Source organism: Leptonychotes weddellii, chromosome 6 (assembly GCF_054177405.1).
Source record: "Leptonychotes weddellii isolate Sample4059 chromosome 6, ASM5417740v2, whole genome shotgun sequence".
NCBI classification, from domain to species: Eukaryota; Metazoa; Chordata; class Mammalia; order Carnivora; family Phocidae; genus Leptonychotes; species Leptonychotes weddellii.
In genome coordinates, this window is record NC_138374.1 from 102,392,843 (window position 1) to 102,411,503 (window position 18,661).

Sequence of the window (18,661 nt, forward strand, 5' to 3'; positions counted from 1 at the left end):
TCTTTCCATAGTTTGGCTATTGTGGACATGGCTGCTATAAACATCAAGGTGCACGTACCCCTTTAAATCCCTACATTTGTATCTCTGGGGTAAATACCCAGTAGTGCAATTGCTGGGTTGTATGTTAGCTCTGTTTTCAACTACAAAAACCCTATCTTGAGTTGCCTTGATTTATATCTTTCCTAGAGTTTCTGTGAATTTTGAAAGGCAATTAGCATGGCACATCTTCTGACTTTCAGCAAACATTTATAAAAGTTAAGCAGGAAACATTGCAGAAAGACAAATAGTTTTATGAAACGTAATTATAATCAGGACTATGCTATTTTTTACTTTCAAATATTATCCATATTAAGAGTATCATTATTATAACAACCTCCTTTCTATTATCATAGATCTACAATTTCTAGCCCCTACTGTATCGCCCAAGGAATATATTGGCTCCTTTTCCTGGCACTTAAATTTCATTTTCTTAAAATTATTTTCCAAAGTCTGAATTTTTGAAATGCAGAATGTCATGGATTGGGATTGGTGGCACTCTAGTTTTCTAAAATAGAACATTTATCATGTTTACAGAAAACAACTCAGAATATACTGGAGTTTGGGAGAACTGAAAATATCTGACATTATAATATCACTCAGAGCTCAGCAACAGAATAAGATTTTCTTATTTTGAGAACTGTAGTTTCTCATGGTTTCCTTCTGAGCACAAGCCTCAGTTCTCCAAGCAATTATTTAGTGTGCTAGCATCTACATGAACATATTGCTGCTATGTTTCTGATATGGTGTTTTCCCTCAAATTTTAGTACCACAAAAATTACATTTTACAGCCTGAAAATTACAGTAGAAATTCTCTAAGCCAATGGTTTTAAACCCTTTCAAGGACTGTGGACCCCTTTGAGAATCTGATACACACTGTGGACCCTCTCTCCAGGAAGCATGATTATAAACCCTTGAAGCTTATCCACATACCTTCCAGAGGTTCATAGAACTTGAGTCACAAGGTCTATGTCAACCTTCATTGGACAGTGAGGGGAAAACCCAGCATATTCTTGAAAAATGATCAATATTTTGTACATAGTTGTTAGACATTATTAAATATACTATTCTTTGAGTTTTCATAAAATCCTATGAGGTCGCAAGCACATTTATTGTTATTCACATATTAGGAAGCCACTTAGAATATTCACATAAGGAAACAACTCAGAAAATTTCTTTGATGTAGTCAAATTCACACGGTAAATAAATATTAGAACTAAGTCTCAAATCTAGGGCTTCTCTTTACAAACTCTATCCTTTTTCCTTGCTTTACACTCTTTCCTTTAGTCCACCGCTGGCAAACTTTTTCTGTAAAGGGCCAGATAGTAAATACTTTCAGCTTTGCAGGGCATATGGTCTCTGTCATAGCACAAAGCCAGCCAAAGACAATACTAAAATGAATGGGTGTGGTTGTGCTCTAATAATTACATAGCAGGTGGGAGGCTGGATTTTGTCCACAGGCCATAGTTTGCTGACCCCTGCATTATTTCGCCTCTACATCAAAAATAACTTGGTCTTTTATTTATTTATTATTATTTTTTATTTTAAAAGATTTTATTTATTTATTTGAGAGAGAGAATGAGAGAGAGAGAGAGAGCACAAGAGGGGGGAGCGGGAGAGGGAGAAGCAGACTTCCGGCTGAGTGGGGAGCCCGATGCGGGACTCAATCCCGGGACTCCAGGATCATGACCTGAGCCGAAGGCAGTCACTTAACCAACTGAGCCACCCAGGCGCCCAATAACTCGGTCTTTTAATTTAATTTCCTGTTTTTAGTGTTTTTATCATCATGATTTTGACCTTGTTACATGACCATTACTACAATATTCTACATGCTAATGGAATCCCTAAATAGTATCACCAATAACAGCAAAATTTCCGCCTAAAAGCGAAAATGAGAATTTTATGTATCAATTTTTATTTTTATTTTGAGATAGTTTCACTGATGAAACCATTGTACAGGGAGGTGGTTTGGGAACACAATCTCCTTCAATAATACAACAGGAGTCAATATTACATGCGAAAAAAAAAAAGTCCTATTCTAGTGATGGCATTAAGGGACACAAAGTTTGGGAAAGCAAATTAAAATATAATGAATTAAATGAATTAAAATATAATAAATTTCTTATGATGTTTAGTTTGTTTGAATATCAAGTAACCTTTAAAGGAGGGGTATTCAATGAGTATATTTGCTTATGATATTAATTAGGGCTATCACCAAATATCTGGGTTCTTCTGAGCACAAGGTAGGATTGCATTTCCCCACTTAGGCTCTAAAAGTTAGTTTGGCCAATGTCAAGTGAGTGAAAACTATGTGTGCACTGACATGAAACTCGAATAGCCAGTGTGCAGTTTCCCATGTTCTGCTCCCTTGGCCAAAGGGATCAGGAAAGGACACTAAAAGAGGAAGAGCTATCACCCTTAGTCTCTGAGCAAGGAATTAGGCAGGGCCCTCCTGTCAATCCACTCTGAATATGCAGTATGAATAAAAAATAACCTTTTATTTTGTAAAGCCACCAAGATGTGGGGATTGTTTGTGACAGAAAATAACTTAGCACATCCTAATATAAAGGCATACATTTAAAAAAAATCCTATGGAAAACAGATTTACACAAATACTAATTTTTATTATACCCAGCTAATAGTAACACCTCAAGGTTATATTATATATTATTTTGATGATCACACTTTGGATTATCTATATATCACTTAAATAACCAATCAACTCATTTCCTTAAATTAACTACATGAAGTAAACTAACTACATTCACTACGTGAAGTAACTAGTCAAATCTGGCACTTAGCATTGTGAGAATAACTGGTTTGAGCGAACCTTAATAAGTTATGTGAAGGCAAACATTATATGTATTATTATTAGAATGAAAATGTATGCATTCAAGGTTTAAGAAAAAATGTATTTCTCTGTTTACATTAGTAATATAAATAAATGTGCAAAAAATATTGGCTTATTTTAATAATAAAGTAATAAAAATTACTCTAATAAAATCAGCTTACTCTAAATTAATATACTGTCATTCAGGATGCAAACTATTTTCACGTACATAATCTTATTTAACTTTCCCAACAACTCTGCGAGAAATACTAGCCCCACTGACACATGAGAAAATTAAGGATAATAGAATGGTGACTGGCTCAAGAATACAACTCTAGCTAGTGGCAAAAACAAAAACCTGAACTTAGATTTTTCCGCTATTATATCTGATCATCCTTCTACTATATCATTCCTTTAAAAAACAAGGAGAATATTTTTATCCTCAGCTGTCCTATGTGAGTAAAGCTAAGTGAGGTATCTGCATAAATATGTTCAGCACATTATTTAGTTGTAGTAAAATGTGTATTAAGAGGTCATGCCCACATCTCTTTTTTTATTTAAAGCATAACTTCCATTATCTACAGATGCCACTGAAATTAACTATGAAAACATGCATTCTTTGAATAAGCTACTTGGGTAGATTATGACTTATTTCATACCCCTTCTTTCCTTTTTTCTTCTCTTGCCACTTGCCCTTGGAAATTTCACTTTGTTAGCATCTTCAAAGAGGGGAACCTAAGCTTAGAAGGGAGAGGTACAGCATGTCAACTAAATTTGCCCACGTATTTGTTCTTTTTGCCTTAACAATAAAGTTGAAAGGGGAAGAAGTTTAAGATCAGTAATTAGTGTGCCTTTTTGGATGAACTGTGACTTTCGATTGTTCATATAATCAATATTTCCCCCAATGGTATATTAGAACCAAGAGCTGGCTGCATGAAATTCCAATTTGAAGTTAGAATTAGTCGTATCTGTAATGTACTTCATGTGCATCCAAACCACCATACTTACACATGAACTTCATCTGGCCCAGGTACTTCTTTTGTAAATATCATGCTACATTTATAGTACCACATAAACAACAAAGCTGATTGTCCAAGAGTAAGTTTGCACAAGTCTAAAAAATTTCACACACACACACACACACACACACACAAAGGATTGGGAAGACAACAAATATGTAGCGTAATTACTAGCTGAAAGTAGACAGGCCCAGACAAATGCTATTATGTTCCTTCCTTTTTTTTTTTTTTTTAAGATTTTATTTATTTATTTGACAGAGAGACACAGCGAGAGAGGGAACACAAGCAGGGGGAGTGGGAGAGGGAGAAGCAGGCTTCCTGCTGAGCAGGGAGCCCACTGCGGGGCTCGATCCCAGGACTCTGAGATCATGACCTGAGCCAAAGGCAGACACTTAACGACTGAGCCACCCAGGGGCCCCTATTACGTTCCTTCTTTATCAAATGAAATATTTGAGACAGTTACAAAAAGTCTTTTTCTGATAATCACCTCACCTAGTTTTAGTCCCATTCAGAGCAATACTTGCATATTTGGTGGTCAGTCAGATGCCCTATAAAATCTATAATCTATGACAAACAGTGCTGCATGTCAATGGTTGAGAAGGGGCAGAAGATAAGAAAGAAATAGATTCTGTATTTATTCAGGGCATGAGCTTTGTGGCAATAGTTTGCTTCTAATTTGGGGGTAATTTCTTGATCACATTTGATAGTGATAGCTTTCCAGAAGATTAAAAATATGTTATTGCAAACTTTTCAAAAGTATGCAGAAATATATAAATGGTTTTTTTTTCCAGAATACAAGCAATTCCTGATTTGAACATAGCCAAGAAATGAATGGCCATTATGTTGATAATGGCCATTCAACCCCCCTCTCACTGGGCCCTCCAGTTTCTGTCAGATCTGTACTACCTTGCTGTGGGTTTTCCTACTACCAAAAGCAAACAAAAATGTTACCTCACACCTGGGAAGATTATATCCCTAATGCTGCCCAATCCCCTTCCAATCAGCACAGGATTCTGAGAACTAGGGGCTCTGAATTGAACTTGTGACTGATGTAACATACATATGCCATGAGAAAAGGTGACTATTTCATTATTGCTTTGGAGTCTACAATATATTTATGCAATAATCCTGCTTTATTGCCTATCAAATGTAATTTTGCACTCTGCAAACTTAACTACCATTCATGTGGCATTTTCTCTGAGAAATACATGTTAACTTAGAAAATAAACTTATGTGAAGATTTCAAATGGCAGGAACATATGTTAATATCCTGAGCTAGGTTTTATTTTCATTAATTTAGGTGGATGGGAAGAGAAACAGAATCAAAGACCCAAAGCAATTTCTTAACTTCAACGTCTGTATTGCAAATGCACAACACCAGAATTATGTATTTTGGAAAAATAATCATCCACTTTAACAAACTGGCATAAAGAAAAATGCAAGGATATTGCGGGGTCAGTGCTAGAAGTCACCTCCCAAGACTATTTGCCTTTTAAGCTGCCTGAAAGCAGTTTAACTTTCCTTTAAAATGGGTTTCTAGGGGCACCTGGGTGGCTTAGTCAGTTAAGCGTCTGACTCTTGATTGCAGCACAGTTTATGATCTCAGGATCATGAGATCAAGCCCGGTGTGGGGCTTTGCACTCAGTGGGGAGTTTGCTTAAGATTCTTTCTCTCTTCCTCTCCCTCTGCAACACCCCCTGCTCTAAGAAAAATAAATAAAAATAATGGTTTCCAAAATCCAATCTGCAGTTCTTTGAGAACAGCCAAGAGACTAGTGAAATGCCACAGAATTATGAGTGTACTAAATTAATAAAGTAACACCCAATACCCAAAGCTGCAATAACATCATCCCCTGGGAGAATGCTCTCTGTCAAATTCTACACCACTGCTTCAAGTCTATTCATTTCCAAGTTCAGATAGTGGTTTTATGAAATCACAACATTGAACAGAAGACACTCTTACAATTTTTCCCTCACTCTTATTTAAGTTATAGTTTCCTCCCATATCCAACAGAAATGGCAGATGCCCTGCTGAAAGCATGCATAAGGCTCCACAGTTTTCAATATACCCTCTGCCTCTCTAATATTGACTTGTCTGTTATTTGGAATTTCTTCTGACAGTTACTCTAAACCTTTAATTTTTTTTCCTTTTTTTGGTCATTGTTGTTTGTTGTTGTTCTTTTTCTAATCAATTAAGCATTATGTTAAACAAGCAAAATATGGGTTTGCAGTAAGTCTGTGACCATTGCCTTAACAACTTCAGCAATTCAATATAGGTAAAAGCAAACTGAAAGTTCTGGTGGCTGGTTCGAAATACAGGAAAAATAAACATAGACGCTACATTACTGATTTTAATCTCTACACTCAAGTAGTAGAAAACAAGAGTCCTTTGTAAATAGGAGAACTGCTACTCCAAAAAAATGTCTTCCATAAGTCTCAGCATGATGCTTTGGGATCTTACAGTTGCTAGAGACCATAGTGGTGCCCTTGTTATCTGCATTCTGATGCTCAGAGGTCATGATTGAGTGATAAGCTTGGGCAAATCCTGGCTCTGGCATTCCAATTTACTTTCCACTGGAGATAATTTCATTATATTTTAATGCCTCCAGGTAATAAAATAATCTACCATTTTATTCTTATCTTTAAACTGAACTCAGAATAGAATACAGTTGTCCATTACATCATTTTTGCCAACAGCTTGTCCTAGAGTATAAGTGATTTCTTATTAGCTTTAAAATAACTTAAGATAGAAGACACGAATAGTCCCCTTTTGGTACTATGCTCAGGGATTAATATACTTCCATGTAAACTTTCTTTTTTTAATCATGTATCTGTCAAGGTGGCAGTGAGGAGGGTAAAAGGTGGACAGATACATGATTTACCCTCCTCACTGCCACTTCCTTAGTTCAAGGCAACATCTTCACTCATGGATTAATGGGATAACCCTCTTCATTTTTTTAAAGATTTATTTATTTTAGAGGGAGGGGAAGAAGGGGGAGGGGCAAAGGGAGAGGGAGAGAGAGAATCTTAAGCAGGCTCCCTGTTGAGTGTGAAGCCCTGTGTGGGGCTTGATCTCAAGACCCTGAGATCATGATCTGAGCTGAAATCAAGAGTCAGATGCTCAACGGACTGAGCCACCCAGGTGCCTCAATGGGATCACCTTCTCACTGGTCTTGCTTCCCCTCATGCCCTCCAAATGGCAGCTGAGTCACATCTTCCCTCTCTTGTGCTTAAATTTTTCAGTGGCTTCCCACTGAATTCGGAATGTTGCCATGACTTACTGAGTCCCACACACCCTGGCTCCTCTTGATCTTGCTAACCTTGCTTCTTCTTCCAGGTCCCGCCACATGGATTCATCAGTATTCCTTGAATATGCTCACATCTATCCCACTCAGGATCTTTGCTATTGCTGGCCCTCTGCTTGAACATATCTTTGCGCTCTTCTCTACCTAGCTGACCTTTTCTCATGCTTCCAGTTTCAGCTTCCATGTCACCTGCTCAGAGAGCTCTTAAATCAGTCTTCTTTAGAACACCTCCCTCTCCCTGCTCTGGCTCCTCTATCTATTCTCTATCACCACACATGAACTTCTTGGGTAGCATTTATTTTCATCCATAATGGTCTTGTTTTGTTTGTTTGTTTGTTTTTAATGTCCTGATTAATCGCTGGTCTCTTCAGCCCTAATGAGAGCTTCAGGAGGGAGCCCATCTACCTTGCATTCTTAGTCTGTCTGAATTAAAGAATAAACAAGCAAATGTGTGTGGGGGGGCTACTAAAATGTTCCAAATAGAACACAACGTATGAAATCTTGGCCATTTTTTAACTCTCTTCTCTTCATAGAGTAGACTAGCACTGCCGATGAGTTGCAAGCCTGCTGCTTAAATATTCATTTCAATGTTCAACTTGTATTAATCACCAAGGCCTGTTGATTCTCGCATCTAATTACTTCAACATTTTGTCTTCCTCTCTTCTTGCAACACCAACTCCAACCATCCCGGTCAACCATCCCATCCCCCTTCCATGGGTCACTGGGATGGGCTCCTAATTTCTCTCTCCACCATCAGGTCTCCACACATCCTCTTCTTGATAGATGCATCTTTTAATGTCACTTTTAACCTGTCACTTCACTTTCCAACAACAGCAACAATAACAGCAACAACAACAACAACTAAACCCCAAACCAACCCATGTTCTATCTTATTATAGTAGGTCTCAAAAATCACATTATATTCAACTGTATCCTTCCCAACTGAATCAGTCAATAGTATTTCCCACTACTCTTTAAACACTCAAATACTTACTTTTCTATCCCCAAAATAAACCAAGCTCATACCTCTCTTTGTATTCTTGCTCAGCCATGTCACAGACTAGGAGGCCCTTTCCCCCTCCTTCGATCTAAACCAAAACATTTTCTTCAAAGGCATAGTTCAAATCCAGCTTCTCTCATGAAACCTCCCCTCCCAGCTCCAGCCCATGTGTACTTTCCTTTTTCTCAATTCCTAAACCATTGTTTACACCACTCTTCCATGTAACACTTGATTATACAAGACTTATCTCTGTTATCCTTCGATTATTTCCTAAGCGTACATTTTCTCTCCCCAATTGGATTCCGAGCAGGGGCTGTGTCCTTTCTATCCAGGCAGTGGCAGAAGTAGCACTGATCCAACAGCAGCCACTTACGCCGACTCACTGATTGACATGGTAGTGACGAGGAATCCCTTCAACTACAAACAACGATTCTAGATAACTTGCAATCCCCAAACAGAACATAATGTTCCTTGGTCCTAATCTCTCCCACATGAACTCCCAATGCCTACAATGTTCCCTTTCCACCTTCATTCACCTGGGAAACTCCTAATTCTCTTTCGGGTCTCAACTAGGACAACGTTTACTAAGAAAAGGAAAGCATTGTCCCTTCCTTACCCATCCGCCTATCCCAGTATCTACCTATAGTGTAGTTCCTATAGATTCCCATTAAATACTCTTAACCCATAGCATGTGGCACTCTATATTATAAATGACTATTTGTCCACTGGCCTCCCTGACTGGTCTGGGCGCGACTTAGGCTCAAGTAATTTATCTTTTATCTTGATAATAGCAGAGTGACAATGCTATATTATTTGTTGAATAAATAAATGAACAAACTAGCAAAAAAGCTGGCACTAAAATCTGTTGAAAGAGCTAAGAATAGGTATCAATTTAGTTTACGTAATTTAAAACAGGCCACAGTTCATACCATTAGAATGCTTATTTGTTATTAATTCCAGTTGTTAAGCATCTACTATGGGTCAAGCATGGGGATACAGAAAAGACTCAAACACATAAAATCCCTAACCTCATAGAATGTGTATCTTACTAGGTGAGACGGGCAGGAGTACAGTGTTTGCTCCAAGGTGGAGAGCACAGAGATGCTATCAGCAGAAGGCTTCTTTCTGCAAGGATGCTGACATTGAGACAATGCTGCCTTGGACCAAAATGGTGGCACTTTGAATGGTGTGTAGTGGTTACATTATGGATGTACTTTAAAGTCAGAGCCAACAGAACTGATTGATGGACTGAAAGTCAGGTGTGAGGGAATGAGAACAGTCAAGATTGGATTTTAGTCTGTGCAACTGTGGAATGGAATTTGTGCAGGGTTTGGAAGTGTATGATTTTGGAAAGAGTGTGTAGATATATGAAGAGAGTCTCTAAAATTAGGCCTTAAGTTTTAATAATCTATTTTGTATAACTGAACTTCCCTTGGGCATATTTCCCATGAACAATAAGAGTCCTTGTGGCTTCTTAGACAAACTGGTAACACCGAATAGACGAATCTTGGACAGCTGCAGCTAACAACGCTCCGTGAGGCATTGCCTATACCAGGCACCCCATAAAAGCCACTGCAATTTATCCTCCAAAACTGTCTCAAGTTCTTTTTTTAAATGACTAACGCAATGCAGCTAGTGCTAGGGGTTACAATTGCTGTGATTGCTAAAAACCACTTCAAAGCTCACACGATTATTATCAATATGAAGATTAATAATTATACTTTGAATTCTACTGAATGGTGATTTAGATGTCAAAGTGGACACGTATAAAAGAAGGCAAAATTTTTATCCTGCCCTAGACCATAATCTAGTCTAAGGTCAGAGGAGATGACCTTGACCTAGGAGTAAAAGGACATGGAGGAAATGTGGGTGACCTGGAATGACTTAATCCATTTAAGACTAAAGTCTGAGATAGAACAGCAAGGGATTTGGGCTGTCGGGCAGCTACCTAAACAACCGGAATAATTAGCTCCTGTGCTTAATGGCTATAATTTGGGGTAAGGCTGGTAATAATGGTTTATTTTTTTTCATGTGTGGAAGTATATGCCTGCAAAACTTACTGAATTTGGGATTCGAAAAATGAGACTGTTTACAAACACATGATGCAACCGTAAGTCAGTATAATGACTAAGTCTCTTGCAGAATAATTCAGCAGTGGTCATGATGAGTTAGAACTTGGACTTCTGAGTTTTCATGGGGCAGAAACAAACCATTCTCACTCAGTCTGTGAGGATCCCCTGCCCCTTCTAGACTCTAAGTAGTTTACACAATAAACAGTTATTTCCATAGTAGAAATGGGCCAAGACGTCTAAGCTCCAAAGTTAACCTGTTATTATGGTTAGAAATCAAGATTGCCATTCTTCCAGGTTTTCACAGCCACACAACTTTTGACCTAGCTGGTGGAAATGTAAGAGTAAATATAGTTCCCTGACCTCTTCACAAAGGCAAAAATCAACAGGCTCAGGTATTTATTTCACTGGAAAGTGATCGGGCACAAAGACGCATTACAGTGGATTCAGATAATGACAGGACTCTACAAACTTTTTTCAAAGGAAAATTTTAGGCAAGAGTTCATCCATACACTGTCTGTGTCCTCTTATTTAGGAGTTTGATATAAAGCACTGATTTGAAAACCTTATCTACTCCACAATTTATCAATGGCATCACATAATAAAATGAAAACTTTTAGACTCATAATTCACACCCCAAAATCAGACACCAGGCCCATGAGGGGAAATCTCATCACCAGCATATGGAGAAGGGAAGACTTCTTCCACCTAAAATTCCTTCATAACTGAGATGAGTCAGTTCCTTCCCTATCTTGAAAATTATGCTTTAAACCCATCTCCTTCCATGAAAAAAGACAGCTGTAACCCTTCCCAATCCCCACAGCATTGCAAGCGTGGTTTTCACTATGGAGTCTGTATTTCTAGCCTCTGGATATTTCTTAAGCACTGAATGACTAATTACCAGAAGAAAAGTCATGTATATATACCCATTCTGCTTCCTAGAAGACACTAAGTGAATGCACAGTCAACCCAAAAAGAGACAGTGTTCCACTATGTGGTCCTTTTTAACATTATAACAAACAATGTGAATAGAAGGCAAACAGCAAGGGCTTAAACTTAAATTCTTCTTGTAATCCTCATATTTCAGTGTCAATTTTTTATACATTTGCACTATTGCAAAAACAACATATTTTTTAAAATCCCTGAAGTAATCATAATAGACAAGCATATAAGAACAGGAACAATCCGTTGAAATGTAGAGTTAAAATTTGCAAATTGAAAAAGGTGATATCAAACAAGAACTTCATGAAGAGAATGTCAAAACTGTACTCAAATCTTTTCTTTCTACACTAAAAAATCAAAGATGCAGGAAAATTTGAAACTATTTGCCCCCCAAAAATCATCATTTCAAGCCATTTCTTGACATTAATATCCATTAGTCAAATGACTCAAATGCTCTGCTCTCCAGGTTCATATGCATTTTAAATTTAAGTTAGTATTCCGGCACAATAATTAATCCATTTCCATCATTCCTTTGTTCAACTTTTAAACCCTTTTTTCAAAATCAATTTACTAAAATCTAGCTTTCTACCTTCCATAGACCGATTTGACCAACTGTAAAAGAAAAATTCAAACATGAAGTTTAGCTCACAAGCTGTACCAAAATTAAAAAACAAAATAAGTTGTCTCCTACCTATAGTTGTTATAACAGTGCCAGCAAAGAAGAAGGAACTTCCCAAATCCCAGTGACTGATTTGATTGGAGGTGTTTCCTAAAGGTATAATCCCTGCATTTATTGCTGCCACTATTTGCTGCAAGTTTAAAAAGAAATTTATCAGTACACATGAATCACATGGAGGCATCAAACAGTGTATATTTCACCCCAGTTGACGAATTAGACAAAGAGAATCAATTCTAAGGCCTGGTTTTCCATTTGAAGTATACAATATAGATTAAGGCTTTATACTAAAGAATGTAATAAGTTAAATGATAAGAAAATTGTATTGTATATCAAGTGAATGGATCTGTATGGAGCACATATTATGCCAATATGCATTCATATCTCATCCATTAACATATTCAGTGCCTTATTTGAATTAACTACTAAATACAACCATGCTTTTTAGTAAGCACCACAGAGTTAAAATACCAGATTGCAAACTTACAATTTAAATAATATATAATAGCTTCATCAAAAAGTATTTCTAAGAGTGCTCATCGTTTTGAATGTTAAACATATACAGCCAAGCCAGGGTTGTGTATAACTGTAAAGCGTATTTATTAATAAGGTCCAACAAAACAGGCTAAGAAGGAAAGGCAACAGCAATTCACTATCCCACTTCAGTTAGTCCATGTATATCTAGATTCTTAGAATTTCTGCAGACTTTTTATAAATTCTATGACAATATCATAGCACCACCAAAATATCACCAAAGACCCATAGATGACAATCACTCAACAATATTCATATAGGGACACTAGGGTCTGGATGCTGCCTTAAGTAATTCAGAGAGACAGACAGGAAGATGACATTACAATCCCTTCAATCATCAGATGTTGAGCAGGGGATGGGAATATTCAGAAGCACAAAACATAGAAGAGAATATGTTAGGAGAAAATTGTGTAGTAAAAGAGGGACATACAGATTGTAGGGAAAGATGTTTCCGTGTATAGTTTTAGAAATCTTTATCATTTAATTTCCAGATTATAAAATTGGAAGGAGCGTCATTTGATAGGCAAGGAAATTAAAGACCAAGAGAGGTAAAGTGACTTGCTGTATACTGAACTTTGTTTGATATTGTTTTGTACCTGGAGAACCAAGTAAGCAAGCTTATAGCTTTACAAATAATGGTATTTTACCTCTACATCTTCCAAAAGTTATGTTTTACTACCTTTCATCCCTTATTACATTGGTATTTCCAGAGCAATGTTAAATAAAAATAAGGAAAGCAGACTTTTTTTGTCTTTTGTAGCATAAAATCCTCAATGTTTTAGTATTTTATCATTAAATATACTGACTACTGGTAAGAAAATGGTATTTAATTAAATAATTATAAGAGCAAGCAAATAAAAAGGATAAATAAAACTTGAAAATCTAAAAATGTCTTTGGAAATATTTTCAGATAGCAATAAACACAAGGGAGATACACATAAACATTGTAAGCACAGGCTTGTAATCTCTAGCTTTGCAACTCCCAGAAAAACTAATGCTGCCAGTAAAAATATCAAGGAAAGGAGGGTGGATTTAGATACATTGTAATTATATCCCAAGTATATTTTTATAGTTTTAGACATTTCTTCAACATATTCATTTATTCAAAAATATTTATCAATTGCTTATGATGCTAGGCAATGGGGAAACAACAGAGAAGTAAAAAAAAAAGACATGGGTGACAGTTATATATATATTTAAGATTTTATTTATTTGTCAGAGAGAGAGCACAAGCAGGGAGATTAGCAGGCAGAGGGAGAAGCAGGCTCCCCACTGAGCAAGGAGCCTGACGCAGGACTTGACCCCAGGACCCTGGGATCATAACCTGAGCCGAAGGTAGATGCTTAACCAACTGAGCCCCCCAGGCGTCCTGGGTTACATAGTTATAAATGAGAAAAGATAAGGCATGTCTTTAGACTCTACCCCATTAAATACAATTATTTTATTGATTAGAAGCAAGGTAATTTCTTCAACAATTGACTAAAACAGCCTACATGGTCAGCACTATTATTTTAGCCAATTCTTTTGTTGACAATGATGAGATGCAACATTACCCAGACACTTGGATAACATCCACAAATTATTTAAATGCAAAAGAAGTAAATGTAGACTTAGAAACAGCAATGTCTTATAATGTGCGGGTTTTAAATAGTTATCACAGAGCTGTGATGATTGCAACAGAGGCTTGAGATGGAACTGGGAATATGTCAAGTCACTATGAGAATGAGTCTACCATGAGGCTCTTTATTTGGAATATTCTTGTGAATTTATTTTATATTTTTGTACAAGATCTTTTGGTCAATATCCACAGGAAATGGTTGCCCTTGGCAAGTATACTGATATAGGTCTAAGAGTCTTGAATTTCAACATCAATTCAGGCTATCAAAGCACTTCACAAATGCTTTCTTTAGAACTGTTTCTGTATGTGCCATATTATGTGACTAAAGTAACAATCACTTCATCAATAATAAAAATTAATTTTTCCATGACAGGTAACTTTTGTAAACAATCGAGTCACATTGACAACTTACAAATAAGTTGAATTGTTTAGAGTAAAGGAAATTTGGGTCTATGCATCTAATCCTAACACAGAATTACTTGAAGTGCTGATTAAAGAAGGACTTCCAAACTTAAAATCTACAATAGAAAGAGTGTAAGATAATCTTGTTTGGATTCACATTTAATTTTGATCTTTAGTATATAGACAATCATAGAATGTGCATTAAGAAAAGGAAGTTGAATACATGGTTCTAGTCAGGAGTATGAGTTGAAACTTCAGAAATAGAGCTCTAAGAGCTTTGTACTCATTGAGATGATAAAGGTAATTACTCATAAAAGTAATGACGAATAATCTGAGTTTCCATGACAGTGATGTCTTTAGGGCAGAAGTTCACAGAGTTCTACTGTGATTTTGTGCACTCTTAAATTCTCAGTGTCATTTGGCATTTTGGAACTATATTCAGCTTTGACACCAAACACTGGTAAGACACACTTATTTGTAACTGTATGAGACTAGCCTTGGAACGCAAGGCAATCATCGACAATCATGAAAATGTTTCCGTGAGCCCAATGCCTAGGAACAACTTTTTCATGTGTTATAAAGTACTTGACCAGCTATTATGTCATTGAAGGAAAATGTGTTGAAAATTAAATAACCCCAGGGAAGACCTGAAGAACATATTGTTTTAAAAGTAGGTTATATCATGGATCTTAAAATACAGGTGACACCAGAAGTTTTAATTTCGCTTTTTCTCCCCTTTGCTCAGAGGCTCAGATGTTCACATTCATCAAAACAATACAGAATGTTCTGAATGCCTTCCACAAATTCCTCCTCTGTTCATACTGTAATCATGATTTCATCAAAATATATTTTCATACCTGTAATCTTTTTTTTTTTATTCTTATGTTAATCCCCATACATTACATCATTAGTTCTAGATGAAGTGTTCCATGATTCATTGTTTGTGCATAACACCCAGTGCTCCATGCAGAACGTGCCCTCCTCAATACCCACCACCAGGCCAACCCATCCTCCCACCCCCCTCCCCTCTAGAACCCTCAGCCTGTTTTTCAGAGTCCATCGTCTCTCATTCCATACCTGTAATCTTAAAAGTAAAGTCACATTAATAATTTGAAGGTTTTAAGTGATGTAAAAATTCTAAATTACAGCTGTCAGGTATTAGTATCTGAGTTACACCAATGATGTATGCATAACTGGTCCAATGACAACTTCCTTTTTAAATTTTATTTATTTATTTAAGTAATCTCCACACCCAACATGGGGCTGGAACTCACGGAGATCAAGAGGCGCATGCTCTTCTGACTGAGCCAGCCAGGTGCCCTGGCAACTTCTTTTATCTTGGTATTTAAGACTGATCTCATTTTTTTCTCATTTGGAAAAGAACACTATTTCCAATAAATTGATATAATGGCCAAGTCCAGTTATAATTACACTGACATCTGTATTATTACACACTTGCTTAAAGAAGAACATAAGTATTACCTTGCCAAATTTCTGTAAGAAACAATCATACACCTTTTTTTTTTGCCATTATTTCCTTGTGTGGGAATAAGTTTCATTCTGAGAGGAAGCTAGTCTTTAGGGAAAGAATCAAATCACACAGTCAGAATGCCACATCTGAACACTCGAAGTATGTAAGCAAGATTATTTTAAAATACTTGAAGAATGAGAAATATATGAATAATGAGAAAAGCAAAATAATAAATGATGTTCTCATTGCCAAAGAACTTTGTGAGAAGATATAATAGTAGGTATCATTACTATTTATTGTTATACCACAAAAATAATCATCATCCATCAATTATATGTAGTAACAGATGAATACTGCTGCCAAAGGTTATTGTTATTCATCTCATTCTTAACCTTCTGGTTATACGTCAACACCATGATCACCTAATGTTGGATGATATGAACTGCTTTGAAAGGTCCTGCTCATAAAACCAGAGATGATCTCGAAATGGCCTTTACTCTTACAGGCTCATAATTCACATACTGCCCTGGTGGAACCTAGGCAACATTGACTGGCGTATCTGAATCAATGAGTTTGTTTATCCATTTCCTGAGTGTTTTAACTTTATTGGCCATATCTGTCTGAAATGTTATTTACAGACATCATTTGTACAAGAAGCTTCTCCTCTAATGTCAGTAACATGTAGTAGTCTTAATCACTGGGGCTGCTTCTGTGACATAACAAATTAGGTTCAACAGAGAAGGAGCATTATAGAGCTTTATTATAAACTTACATACAAAGGCAGCCCATTGTACATCCTTTGTACCACTGGGGTAAATGCCCAGAGACCAAACCCATCTTCTTCACTTTTTTGTCCTTTCACACTATTCTGGAAACTAAAGTAATGACCTTGGCTTTCTTGTATGAGATAATATTTCGGTCAGAATACCACTTGGGACCATTGACAATCCAACAAGGGAGCAAACAACTTCTTGAAAACCACACTGTATTAGCACATTGCTCCACAGGACTTTTCTGGTGGCAGCTCTCAGCTAATGATAGTACTAGGTTGAACCATAGAAAATTGCCAATATCTAAGCCCTTTTTGGCCTACAAAATGACAACTTCATATTAGCATACAAAAGAATGGCACTTATGTTTTCATGAATAGTATGTAATAACATGCTAACTCTCATTTCAGTGTGACATCTATTACTTTCATCATTAAGACTAATTCCCATTAGCAGGAAACTTAATATCAATCAATTATGATCTTGCTTACAGTTCCACATGAAGAATATATACTTCTCAGATTAAATAAAACCCTATATGGCTGAGAATTCTATTCTGAGAAAACATGGAGTAACTACTGAATTCCTATTGGAAATTCAAGTAGTGTCCAACTTTTGCACACATCTGAAAAGTCAAGGGATATTATCTAATACTTAAGATGTTTATTTTGTAGAAGTAAATTTATATATTCACCATTTGATATCAAATTTCCAAATGGTGATATATATTCACCATTTGATATCAAATTGATAGTAGGCTAATATACATTCTAGCCTCCAATTTGATAAGTGAACTTGAGACACATTACATGTAACTTAGTTTTTCAGAAATTCTAGTTATATGGAGATGATACATGTTTTGTCTAGGAAAAATAGAGGAATCTATATAAATTCTAAAAAGAAGAAGAAAACCCCAAATTATATTCAACATTAAATAAACTGTTTTAAGAATTGACAAAGGTTAGGTTTTTAAAATCTAACATTGATAATCTTTTTCCCTTTAAAAAATATATTTCTGATTTCTGTGGAGAAAGGATGGAGTAGTACATTTGCATATTTTATACAGAACACAGGTGATTAAATCATTCTATATTTAGAGTCTGGTAAAGAAGCAAGTTTTCACAGTTTCTCCAGGGTATATCTTTTAAGTGAGAAAGGTAATATACAATGATGTTTTTAATCTATTGTTCTTGTTGAAAACAATTTGAATCAAAATACATTTCATGTTTTCTTTAAAAGGCTTTTCAAAATCCTTGAATTGCTTCCAAGTAATCCATTACCTACGTTTAACCACACATTAATTAGAAACTTTTTATAAAGAAGCATCCTTTTATAAACAAAAAAACCTTAATTCTTTTTTTTTTTAAGTAAGCTCTGCACTCAACATAGGGCTTGAACTCACAACCCCAAGATCAACAGTCACATGCTCTACCGACTGAACCAGGCAGGCACCCCAAAAAACTTAATTCTTATAATCTAAAAAAGTATTTCCTAAGGGAAGCTGTTTCCACACACCAGACTATAGAAAGCAGCTCTAAAAGTAAACATCTTGCTTACCTTCCCATGTCTTTCCTTATATTTAGGGATTATACCATTGCATGTCAAAGCTATTTTTATACACACTAATGAAAGGTACAGCCTCTTTTTTTTTTTCTCTTTTGAAAGTGTAAATTTATTTCCTATTAGTAGAAACAGAAGCTTAAAATCCAGAGTAGGAAAGAACAGAGAGTTAAAGATGGATGTCACCCACAGAGCCCAGAGCAAGAGGGAAACTGCTTGGTTATTAGAGTTGTCCTCCCTGACTATATCCACTTTGGAAGATATTTTTAATCCTAACATGAATATACAAATTACTGGACATTTGGAAGAATAAGAATAAAAAAGATCACTCACAATAAGTCAAACAGAGAAAGACATGTATCATATGATCTCACTGATATGAGGAATTCTTAATTGCAGGAAACAAACTGAGGGTTGCTGGAGTGGGGGG

At 36.2% G+C, this 18,661-nt stretch overlaps 1 protein-coding gene across 3 annotated transcripts in view; it reads right to left on the reverse strand.

Moving 5' to 3' along the window:
- The window catches only part of KCNK2 (potassium two pore domain channel subfamily K member 2), a 116,824-nt gene that overhangs the window by 67,514 nt on the left and 30,649 nt on the right, over window positions 1–18,661 (reverse strand). For all 3 annotated transcript variants that reach the window (XM_081824797.1, XM_081824796.1, XM_081824795.1), the window contains exon 3: window positions 11,892–12,009. In XM_081824797.1, coding sequence (XP_081680923.1) covers window positions 11,892–12,009 — 118 coding nt within the window. The remainder of the gene's footprint in view (window positions 1–11,891; window positions 12,010–18,661) is intronic.